Source organism: Microtus ochrogaster, unplaced genomic scaffold (genome assembly GCF_000317375.1).
Source record: "Microtus ochrogaster isolate Prairie Vole_2 unplaced genomic scaffold, MicOch1.0 UNK1, whole genome shotgun sequence".
Taxonomy (NCBI): Eukaryota; Metazoa; Chordata; class Mammalia; order Rodentia; family Cricetidae; genus Microtus; species Microtus ochrogaster.
In genome coordinates, this window is record NW_004949099.1 from 3,177,698 (window position 1) to 3,189,690 (window position 11,993).

General features: G+C 51.0%; 1 protein-coding gene across 1 annotated transcript in view; it reads right to left on the minus strand.

The window, feature by feature from the left end:
- Positions 1–2,593: 2,593 nt before the first annotated feature.
- Mcm2 (minichromosome maintenance complex component 2) overlaps positions 2,594–11,993 on the minus strand; it is a 16,846-nt gene continuing 7,446 nt past the window's right edge. The window contains exons 5-16 of the mRNA XM_005364855.3: positions 11,390–11,609; positions 10,430–10,637; positions 8,556–8,690; positions 7,757–7,948; positions 7,004–7,097; positions 6,329–6,579; positions 6,114–6,240; positions 5,604–5,716; positions 4,525–4,776; positions 3,728–3,910; positions 3,421–3,576; positions 2,594–3,179 (exon numbers count right to left, since the gene is read on the minus strand). Of these exons, the coding sequence (XP_005364912.1) occupies positions 3,069–3,179; positions 3,421–3,576; positions 3,728–3,910; positions 4,525–4,776; positions 5,604–5,716; positions 6,114–6,240; positions 6,329–6,579; positions 7,004–7,097; positions 7,757–7,948; positions 8,556–8,690; positions 10,430–10,637; positions 11,390–11,609 (2,042 nt within the window). The 3' untranslated portion in view covers positions 2,594–3,068. The remainder of the gene's footprint in view (positions 3,180–3,420; positions 3,577–3,727; positions 3,911–4,524; positions 4,777–5,603; positions 5,717–6,113; positions 6,241–6,328; positions 6,580–7,003; positions 7,098–7,756; positions 7,949–8,555; positions 8,691–10,429; positions 10,638–11,389; positions 11,610–11,993) is intronic.

The window sequence follows — 11,993 nt, forward strand, 5'->3', positions numbered from 1 at the left end:
GGCTCATGTATTTGTATTTATTTTTTTAAAAAGGTTAAAAGTGAAACTAGGCGTGGCGGCACACACCTTGAATCCCAGCACTGGGAATCCTGCCAGCAGAGGCAGGCGGATCTCTGTAAATTCGAGGCCAGCCTGGTCTACAGAGTGAGCTCCAGGACAGCCAGGGCTACACAGAGAAACCCTGTCTCAAGGAAAAGAAAATAGAGTGTGTGTGTGTGAGTGTGTGTGTGTGTGTGTGTGAGAGAGAGAGAGAGGCTGTTAATAAAGCAGAACACCTACAGTATCAGGAACATTAAAGAATAGAAAGTACAAATCTGATTTTGAAGTGATAAGAAAAATGACATGACTTACGGATAAAGTTTAAATAGTCTAAATGATTTTGGTGAGATGGGTCAGCAAGGCACTTGCCACCAAGCCTGACAGCCAGGGTTTGAGTCCTAGAACCAACTTCTGAATGTTTTCTGATCTACACCTGCACACACATGCACACCTGCATGCCGTCATACATATTCACCTGCACAAACATGCACACCTGCATGCCGTCATACATATTCACCTGCACAAACATGCACACCTGCATGCCGTCATACATATTCACCTGCACACACATGCACACCTGCATGCCGGCATATTCACCTGCACACACATGCACACCTGTATGCTGACATACATATTCACCTGCACACACATGCATGCCGGCATACATATTCACCTGCATACACATGCACAAACAGTAAAATAAGTCTAGCTGGGATGTAATGACACATGCCTTTAATCTCAACACTTGGGTGGCAGAGGCAGGAGGATCTCTGAGGTCGAGGCCAGCCTGATCTACAGAGTGAGTTCCAGGACAGCCAAAGATAGAGATAACCTATCCAGAAAAACAAAAAAAATAAATGAGTGCTTGTGTGTAGGCCAGAAGACAACCTGGGGGGTCACCCCTCAGACACTGTCCACTGGTTTTCATTTGGAGATAGGCTTTCAATGGTCTGGAGCTGGCCACCGAGCCTGAGCCTGTCTGCCTCTCCAGTGCTGTGACAAACACACCACAGCTGGCATTTTATGTAGACTGAGAATGTAACTCACGTCAGTGTTTCATAAACTGAGCAACTGCCCCAGCTCCCAAAAGAATGTGTTGAAATAAAATACATTTGGTGACATTCATCCTATAGAAAAGCTAAAGGGACCAGTGACGAGAACTCTTCCCCTCATATGGTATTAAAGTCCATTTGGAAGCCAAGTGCCCACAAAAGCATCTCCAGAGCAAAGCCCATGAGTATCCCAGTTCATTCTGTGCTAGCAAACCCCAACACCAAAGCAGCAAAGACAACTGCACAGCAGAAGCCTGAACCTGTCTCACAGCAGTCAGGCCTCACTTAGATCCCAGGAGGCTGCCTGCAGCCACTCATCCCACGTGTTACCATCACCGTGAGGCAGGGCTCCGCTCAGGGACGTGACGGATAGAGCATGAGCAAAAGACACAATTCTCACTCTCAGTTATGTGATTACACTTGGCATCTCTTAAAAAAAAAGAACAAACTAAGAAGAAACTTCCATGATCCAAAAGAGGATCTCCCAGAAACCTACAATCCATAGCCAGACCTCACGGTGTGCCTTGATAGATCAAGGGAGGAGCAGAAAAGGGCAGCGCCAAGGCCCCAAATGTTGAACATCCTGGAATAGCTAACCTGATAGAGAAAACGGGGAATTAGTGGGAAAACTCATGAGTCTGCCCGTTACAGTAAGCAACGGGAAGTACCACACAGGAGGCATGCGTGTGGCTCAGCGCAGCTCTTGCAGGACACAAGCAGGGCTCCGGCTCTTGTGCTGGCACTGCTTAAAAAGAGAAACCATTCAGTCTTAAACAGCGCAATTAAAAGCCAGAACGAATCAAGCCAGACCTGTAGAATCTAAATGCAGAAGACTCTGCAGCTTCCTAAGAACCAGGAAGAATAGATGAACATGCATCTTGTCTGGACAAAAGAACGCATGTCAGGTCTGTGTGTTGTACCTAACAGTTGTGTCTTGTGTTGGTCAACTTTTTGTCACTGTGACCAAGAAGCAGAGATAATCAGCTTATAAGGAGGTACAGTTCGGGGCTCATTCCAAAGATTCACCCATGGCCTGGTGGCTCCAAGTGTACTGAGAAATTCATAGTGTCAGAGACTTGCTGACAGCATAGTGGTCTGGAAACACAAAGTGTACCAGGGCCCAATAGCCTCACTTCCTCCCACCAGGCTCCAACCTGGTGAACTGGCAATGAGTCAGACTGGTGGTGCATACCTTTAATCCCAGGAAGCAGAGGCAAGTGGATCTCCAAGTTGAGTTCCAGCCCAGCCAGGGTTACATGGTGAGGCCTTGAATTAAAAAACAATGAACTTACATTAGCAATGACTCTTAAGGAGACATTTAAAACCCAAAGTACAGGGAACATCCATAAAGTGGATCTAACCAGAACTATATCTTGTTGAAACTCAGGGCAGGCAGAAAAGACTTCAAAGGATCCCAGGAAAGCCTGGAAAGCCACATTAAACCAGAATCAAAATAACAGCAGTATTTAGATTGTATTCAACTTTATTAAAAAATACACTACAGAAGCAAAAACCTGTACAAAAAGTGAATGAAGGCACTGGTTAGCTGGGAAGAAGCAGGTTCAGAGGTGGTGACCAGCAAGTGCTGCACTGTCAGAGGAGCACAGGCTCCAAGAATGTTCTGGAAAAGTTTGCAAATACCTGTAAGGTGCTCTGAGGCTAAAAGAGACAAAACTCATGCCAAAGCAGCAACCGTTGTGGTCAAGTCCATCACCTGAACACCCCATCCTGAACACCAGCTATGAGGCACTCTGGGAGGCTGCAGAGCTTGGGCAGAGGGTTCTGTCAAGAAGAGCTCTCTTGAGGTGATCAGAAGAATAAATAGTCATTTTACACCATAGCCTGTGCCCAGGGGCTCATGGGTAAAGATGTGTATCTAGCTAGCATGGCAACTTCATAGAGCACTGAGCCCCCGGTGGAAGCGGGCTATGTGCAGCGTAGTGGCTGAGCTGTCCAGACACTGGGTCGGTGCTGACCTCAGAACTGCTGCAGGATCATCTTGCGTTTCAGGTCACGGCTGAACTTGTTGATCCTGAAAAGCTCGCTGTCGTAGAAGGCGGACAGGTTGTGGATATTGATCTGCCTGGCCTGGAGAGGGGCATCAGAGCCATTTAGCAGGGGAGGATGTCAGCCCTCGCCTCAGGAAGGCCTATGCTGGTTCAGAGCGCCGTATCTGAGCTCCACCAGCTTCACAGGCACTCAAGAGGCTGCTGGAACCTGCTCCCCTGTGCCCACCTGTAGCTTATCTGCCCGTTACCTGGTGGCACACCAAAGATGGCAGCAAGCTCTCCAGAGTAACAAGACCTGGCCCTCCCCTGTTGTTACTTACCTTGTCCATCAAGTCCTTCTCAGGAATTTCAATGGTGTCCTGCTGGGCCCCAAAGCGGTTCCGCTGATATGTCACCTGCTCAGCCACCAGCTGCTTCAGTATGAAGAGTAGAAGCTCATTGTTATCTCGCCGGAAGGAGAGGTACCGGGCAAAGGTCTGCAGGAAGAGGGCAGAGGTCACTTCAGGCCACCTTCACGGCTTGAGCCACCAGGGCAGGGGCTCCTTCTTGCTATACTAGGCCACAACTAACCAAGGTTCCAGGCTAGAGCCTCCCAAAACCTAAAACAGGCCAGGAACCTATACCCACCTTGCGCATGCTCCGCATGACGCTGAACTTCTGTGTGTCAATGAAACTCTCCAGCATCACACGGATGGCCATGTTGACGTCATCTTCCATCACGTAGTCCCGCAGATGCATGCGTGCATGGGCCTCTGCCATGCGGATCATGGACTCAATGTGGCGCACGGTGATGGGGATGCTGCCCGTTGCCTACAGAGAACAGTGTAGTGCCTTCCTCAGGAGGAGAGAGGCAGAACAACTGGGGGCAAATGCTAGGCAGCCAAGGCCAAGGTGGCCAGTATAGCAACCACAGCTGAGCTCAGCGCCATTATCCGTGCAAAAACAGGCCGACGGTCAGCACGAGCAGCACTGGTTATTCTGCCCTTATCTAGTTTGTATCTGTCTGGTCTGTTACACCTGCACTAGCTTACACTGAACATACTGTGATCCAGAACAACGAGAGAAGCCACCATTTCTGTTAAGAACCAAGCTGAACACTCTGAAGACAGTGGTAACATTAGCGGTACAGAGAACCCAAACCAGCTCATATTGATTTGGGTGAGCTTTATGTTAACACAGAACTTAAGCAACCAAAGACCCCTGACCTTCTTGCACACAATTAATGTTCACCTGTAACCCAATGGCTAAGATATGGAAGGCCTTTTTTTTTCTTTCCAGTTTTGGGGATGGAACCAGGGTCCTGTCCATACAAGGCAGGCACTCACCAGAGAGCGCCAAGCCCCAGTGGTTCTTCCTTCATATTGTTTGTTTTGACCCTACCCTGTGTCTGGGTCAGAAAGCCAGCACAGTGCCCTCCAGCTCACCATGGATTCCTTCCTCAGGTCACTGTACATCCTGGCCACTTTGTCCTGGTCCATCTGGTTAAGCTTTGGGTGGACTCTCTCCTTGGCATAGATGATATACTTCTTCAGGACCTCCTGAGGTAGGGGCTCCACACCGTATGTGTTGGGCATGGCTGGCTCTGAGGTGTTGCCATTGGTAAGTCCCTCGTCCTTCTTGTTGCTGGGGTGGTGTCTGACATGGCTACCAACCACAAAGCGGGCCAGCATCTCATCCTAAGACAAGAGATGTGGGGTGCAATATAAGGGTGGGAACAGGAAGACGGGAGAAGCTACACACAGCAAGGAGACTAAGTGACTGTCACACATGTTTGAGGCTAGGCAAGCTCAGGCTTAGAGGGGCAGAAGACATCTGTGCACAGAAGACAATCCCACAAACTCAGGAGCTGAGACAGGAGGATTTCTTGAACCCAGGAGTTAAGACCCTGTCTCAACAACCAAACCATCAAAACTAACACAAAAATAATGGAAAGTAACAAGTTAAGGAAAGAAAAAACAGGGTAAAGGAGAGGCCAGTGGCCAAGAAGCCTCTCATCACAGGGCAAACTAAGAGGCATCTGATGACGGTGGTGAGGGGCTCTCCAAGGGAAAGAGCAGTTAGAGCCCAGCGCTGCCTTTTTGAGGGAGAGCAGGCACATGGGTTCATTTAGCATGAAGACAGCAGCTGCAGAGCTGGCGAGGGTAGAGCTGGCCGCTGTCCCCTCCCCAGCAGGTGCAGGGAAGATGTGGAACACATGGTGGCCACACAAAGCAGGGATTCTGTGGAGAGGACAGGTGCCACACAGTCTACTCTTTTAACTGGCAGGCAAAGAAGTACCAACCTAGGCCACAGCGGCCCCTTGGGTCAGGGGGCAGAGGGCAGAGGTCATGGTATGGTCTGTGATTAGACAGCCAGGGAGGGACTGGGGAAGCCCTAAGAGGTCAGGATGACACTTGGATATGAGTCAATGTCCATACAGTGCCAACCCTATGTCCAATACAGTACCCAAGCTTCAGATAATGGCCCCGAACCTACAGGTGGCACCAGGGATATGGGGGTGTACCTGAACTGGATCAACAGTGTCCCTCACCACACACAGGACATCAAACCGGGAAATGATGGGCTCTGTGAGGTCTACATTCTCTGAGAAGGTCAGCGAAGGGTCATAGCGGCCCCCTGAAACACAGAGGCAAGCTGTCAGTCAGTGCATTCATCCACTCCACCCTCTCTGTGGAAACTTTCCCAGGACCAGAGCGTCTTCCAGGCAGAGGTGGGGAAAAGAGGAGGGGATCAGAGACATTGCCTGACTCCCCTAGAACCAGAGCTGCTCCAAAGCAAAGCCCCAGTATGATCAGAGGAAGACAAAGGGGATCCTGGGTAATAACCACCTATCGGCTGAGCCTGGGTACAGCCCAGCCCCATTTGGACAAAGTATCTGACAACACCCAAGGATGCTGCAAGAGCAACTGCACCATCACTGTGGGGTCCCACATCCTTCCTGCTTTGTTCCCATCTGGCAGGAGTTAGGGACTGAGCTGTGCCTGCTGCCATCTCCATCCCATAGCAGGCATACCTATGGGGTTGGCTGCAGCGATGACAGTGCAGCGGGCCTGCAGCGAGGTGACGATGCCAGCCTTGGAGATGGAGATGCTTTGCTGTTCCATGGCCTCGTGGATGCTGGTCCTGTCCTGGTCATTCATCTACACAACACACAGAGTATCACAGGAGGCCTAGCCACTAATAAAGCCCTCCACTACTGAGAGCTCAGTCCCGAGCCCAGAGACCTACCTTGTCAAACTCATCAATGAGACACACGCCACGGTCGGCCAGGACCAGGGCTCCAGCCTCTAAGGTCCACTCCCTGCTGACAGGATGCCGTTGAACATATGCAGTGAGACCCACAGCCGATGCACCCTGGCCCGTGGTGAAGATGGCACGGCTGGACACTTTCTCGATGTACTTGAGGAACTGAGACTTTGCTGTGCCAGGGTCCCCACACAAGAGCACGTTAATGTCACCTCGAACCTTGTGCTTTCCTCCTGCGGGAGGAGGCAGGGATGGAGATAGAAGGTATGTGAGTAGGCAGGAAGGAGGACAGGAGGACAGGCTGGATCCCCACCCCCACCTGCTCCTTAGTAAAGCAAAGGTAGGTCTCTGCAGTGGGCACCCACCCCCAGGACCCTAGTAACCTTAGTCTAAAGGAATGGGCTATGATGCTTTAGGATACAACCAAACTAGGACACACATCATGAAACCCTGAGTGTGCCCTGCACGCCTGAAAGGGCGGTAACATCATTCAGCAGAGACATATCCCATTGGATCAGGCTGAGCACAGAGGCCACGCTCACTGCAGTCTCTCCTGCGACTTAATCAGGCCATGCAGTACTCTCGTTAACTCTGATGTTTAAAAACAAAACAAAGGCCCTATATTCCCTGCAGAGAGAGCTGGCAAGTGGGGCTCACCTGGGTTCTTGGGCTCCCCTCCAAACAGGGCCAGAGCCAGGCCTCTCTTGATGTCTTCATGCCCATAGATGGAGGGCGCAATACTGGCGAAGATCTGAGGAATGCAGAGAGACCCATGAGACTAGAACCTAGCAGGCATTAGAAACTTAGTTCCTGCCCTGGCGTCTCTCAGTGAAGAATCAAACAAACCCTTTCCTCCCCAAGCTGCTTTTGGTCATGGTCTGGATATAGCAAGCAAACCAGGACAGACTCTTCCCTTTAAAGCAGATATAACCATAAATAAAACCTGTCTGAGAGGCCCAAAGCAGCAAGGCTGGCCGTGACGGACAGCTATGGCAGCAGGGCAGAGGACGGTGCTGTTAATGTATCCCTAGAAGCATGAACTGAAAACAGAGCTTCCAGTACAACCCTATATGGGGACCCTTGACGAGGTAATCAGGCCGGCAGGGCTCAGTATCATACACAGTAGTCTCCAGTCAAAAGGAGCTAAGCCTCTGCCCTTCTGGTACATGGAATCTTCTGCCATACCATGAAAGCCCTTGCCCCAAGTGGACCCTCAACCTTGGACTTCCAGCCTCCAGAGGCAGAGCCGGGTTTGCTGTCCCCAATGTCAGTTTATGGTCCCCCTTGCAGGGTGCAGTCGTCCCCCCCCTCCCCCGGGCCCCTACCAATGCCAATATTCAGAGAGCCAGCCTAGGGGGTAGATTGCCTGGTTCCCAGAGAGTCCAGGTGTAGCCCTGCCCAGCCACCTGCCTTCTCTCCAATCTGCTGGTCTTTGGAAAGGCTGGTGATCATCTTCACATCCTCATCCGTTAGCTCACCGACCGCCACCTTGTTGTCCTTCTTGGCAACGTGGTTGGCCAAGATGACAGTGGCAAAAACTGGAAAGCCATTGGCGGTGTTCAGCGAGCCATCGTAGTTATTGTGGTAAATGCCAGTCAGCTCCTGGAAGGGGAAGGTCACACGTCAGAGGGTACAACCTGGTGTCCCCATAGTAGGGTCTACATCCATGCTGCTTCCCCATCGACCCTCTTAAGTGCCTCATGCTGCAGACAAGATGAGCAACCCAAGAAGTCAAAACATGAGGCGCTCTGTCCCACTGTTTGGGGATGGGGGGGGGGGGGCGGGGGATATGCATTAAAGAGTTCATTCTCAATTTGACACAACTGCAAAGTATCGGTGAGGTCATTTAGGGTGTGTCCTCAGGAGGGGATACTTAGACCCTGACACAGTGTTCTCTTTCTGGGCCCATGAAGTGGGCAACTACATCCTCCCCACCTCACACTCTTGCCACAATGCACTGTGCAGCTACATCCACAGCTACAGGCCCAAAGACCATGGACTAAAAGCTCTGGCACTGATCCAGGATAAACATCCCCTCCTCTAAGCTGACAGCACCTCTACGGCATGGTCACAGAAATTCTGCCCAGCGGGAGAAAAGCTCTCCTGACTTTTAGTTAGGAGACTTAGTGCCAGGCTGAGCCCCCCTCGGACACGTACCCCACCCCCATTGGCCACAGCAGATCCCACCAGTTCCTAGAAATCCACTCACTATCTCGTCTCCAGGCTTGCAGCTGTCCACCAGATCAGCAAGGAGAATAGCATCTTTGGAGCGAGGCAGCCGGCCAGCCGCCACCTTGCCAGGACTCTCCTGGATGCGGATACGCTGGTAGTTCTGATAGATGGTCTGCTCGGGACAGAAAAGATCACGGTCCTACATGGCCAACTGCTCTCCTCCAAACACAGCCTTCCCGTGAGCTCCAACAGCCCCCACAGGAAAAGCAGGTCACAAGAGTCATAGACACCAAGGGCAGGCTAACAGATCCAGTGAGCCTCTTCATCTGCCACCATCCCCGGGGCAGTGTCTTCCTCCTCATGGACTCGCCTCTGCTCCTGCCCTAGAGCCTAGATTCACCGTGTCCACACGCTAGCCCAGTCACAGGAGTGTAGTCCTTGGCAGAGAGGGGTGCTGAGCTCTAAGCACGACCTTATGATCAGGTGGGGCCATGTGTACGCGCACTTACTGCAGCCCCACAACAAACAGCAAAGCAGGACTACACAGTGGAGAGAGCTGGGCACATGCTGTAACATTCCACTAGTTCACTTACAGTCCAGAGGAGAGAAGACATGCTACAGTCTGGGCTGCAAATGTCCCCATAGCCTATTCATGGAAGGCATCATTCTTTAGGCCATGTGTGTGAGGCCTTAGGTCACGTCACAGGGGCACGCCCTTGAAGGGACTGTGGGATACTGGCTCGTCTCTTGTTCTGTTTTGTCTCTGATGTGAGTGAACATCACTGCCACACAAAGGCCCCAAAGCTATGGGGGTCAACTGACTCAAATCATGACTCTGATTCTTAAAGTAAATTACATCAGGTGTTTAGTCACAGGAACCCAGAGCTGACTGATACACAAGACGCAGGGGCTAAAAGGACACACTGTCAGGGTCATGGTGGTGCACACCTTTAGGCCCAGAACTCAGAAGATGGGTAGATGTCTGTGTATTTGAGGCCATCCAGGATCACACAGTAAGCCCCTATCCCAATCAAAAAAAAAGCACACAATCACATCTATATGCTTGCCTGATCCATAGGACACCGCTGAGTGGGTGACCTTAGTCATTCAAGTCTCTGAACATCTGTTATTCCTCAAGATGAGAACCGTGGGACCCTCCCTTCTCAGAATGTCATAAAGACTAAGACCCAAAGTAACACAGCAGGCAGTCAGCAAGCCCAGCACACACTTGACCCCACCTGTTAATCCCAACTAGTACAGCTCAGTGGGGGGGGAGGGGGACAGCATCCAAGCTTGACACAGCTAAGTGGGGCTGCAAAGGCTGGAGAGGCACAGCTAAGAGCAGCTTTGGAACTTGGTCACCCTGTACAGCAGACTTGGACTTGAACACTGTCACCGGCAACTTCCTGGCCAAGCAGCCCTAAAGACAGCCCAGAACTATACAAAGTGTGAAGAGTGCTAGTGTTCTTAGGAGCCAAGCAGTGAGGGGCAGCAGCGATCCCCAGCTGCAGATGAAGACAAACAAGAAGGCATGCTGTACCCAAGATCTCAGAGCCCAGAGGTACAGGTCTAACAAGCAGGGCTCTGCACTGGAGACTCCCACAAAAGTCATTGGATGCTGGCAGACCCTACCATCAAGTCAATAGGTGGTCCAAGTCTCCACGTGATGAGCAAGTAGATACTCTACTGGGGTGAGCTGGAGGAAAACTGGGCCCTGTTTGCCCTTGTCTTTAGAGACCACAAACATGGACATACCAAACAGGATCACCTAGCTTCAAACATAAGGAATTCTTGAGGACACAGGGCCAGTCTGGTTAATTCTGCCATGTCTAACTGCCTTAAGATCTCCTAGCCCCAAAGACGGGTTAGGCCTGCACACCAAGGATAACGTGACAGGTCTGGGTTACTCACCTCCTCCATGTTGATCTCAAAGGGCCCAGCTGACTGGCACTCAGGGCAGGAACCAGGCTTCACCTCCTGGTTCTGAGATTGACAGAAAGGCCCCAGTACAAAGTTGCACTTGGTACAGTTATACTTGACCATGCTGAGCTGGGGCAGGACTCCAGTGCAGCTGGTTACCACGCCGCTGGTACGGATCAGCTGGTTCAGGTGTAGCTGCCTGAGTGTGGAAGGTAGTAAGCACATCAGAGGCTATGGGGTACTCCCTACCCCACTCTGGACGAGGACCCGCTCCCTCTCCCCACGTTGTGGAATCTTTTTGTACACTGTGAAAATGTGTCTTTGACAAGGTGTCTTTTGATAGGTTTAATTAAAGAGCTGGGTGGCCAATAGCTAGGCAGTAAGAGGTTAGGTGGGACTTCTGTGCATAGAGAAAAGGGGGGGCAGGGTGGGAGGCACACACACATTAGAGGAAACAGGACATGCAAAAGGAAAAAAGCCACAAGCCACGTGGCAGCGTGTAAATTAATATAAATGGACTAATTTAAGTTATAAGAATTGGTTAGAAATAAGGCTAAGCTAAGGCCCATCTTTCATAATTAATAATACATCTCCATGTCATTATTTGTGCAGCCCCAACAAGAAAGGAGTGCACCCAACTTGAGGCACCAGATGAGGCTGTCGGATATAATGATTACCTAATTTGTTCCAGTATAATAAAAACTCGGGAGTCAGAAATTGAGAAGAAGATCTGAAAAGTCCAAGGAAAGTGAAGCAACTGGCTGACCCTCATCCATTTTCTTCCCGAACCACCAGCCCTGGAAATTTCCTGGAACTCCTCCCTCTTCCTGTCTTCCCTAGTCGCCTCCCTAAGTCCTCCAAGAACTTCATGGCTAATCCCGGCCAGTCAGCTGCTTTACTGGCACGGTGAATTGGCTGTACGGACAATTCTCCTGCAACACCCCTGCTCACCTCAGTGAACGCAACTCTTCCACCAGGGGCAGGTGGGAAATGCGCACATGGACGTGGTTGGTGATGCGGTCGTATTTAGGGTACATGGCTAGCACCACCTCCAGGGCAGCTTCATCAAAGATCTGCAGCAGCTCGGCCGGTGCCTCGGGTAGGAAGTATGCCAACACATGTTCCCGGGCTGCCAGGTCTTCATAATTCACCACCAAGCTCTCGCGATTCTCTATGGAGGACGGTGGGCAGGAGTGATGATACAGCCAGAGGCCATGAAGGTAGCTAACATCTTAGAACCCTGCCGGCCAAAGCCTCTCTGCCCAAACCAAACCTGAGTAGGCCAGAAAGTCCAGCTTGCACCCTAGGCACACTACCTGTGGCTGTGCAACAGAAACCCAAGTGATATGTTAATAACATGCATATCTCTGGGGATATCATATCCAGGAGGAAGAGAGCCCTTGGGCTCCAGAAAGAGTGTCACAGGCCATAGAGAAAACCTACAAAAAAACTAGAGCCTGGGCTGGAGAGATGGCTCAGAGGTTAAGAGCATTGCCTGCTCTTCCAAAGGTCCTGAGTTCAATTCCCGGCAACCACATGGTGGCTCACAACCATC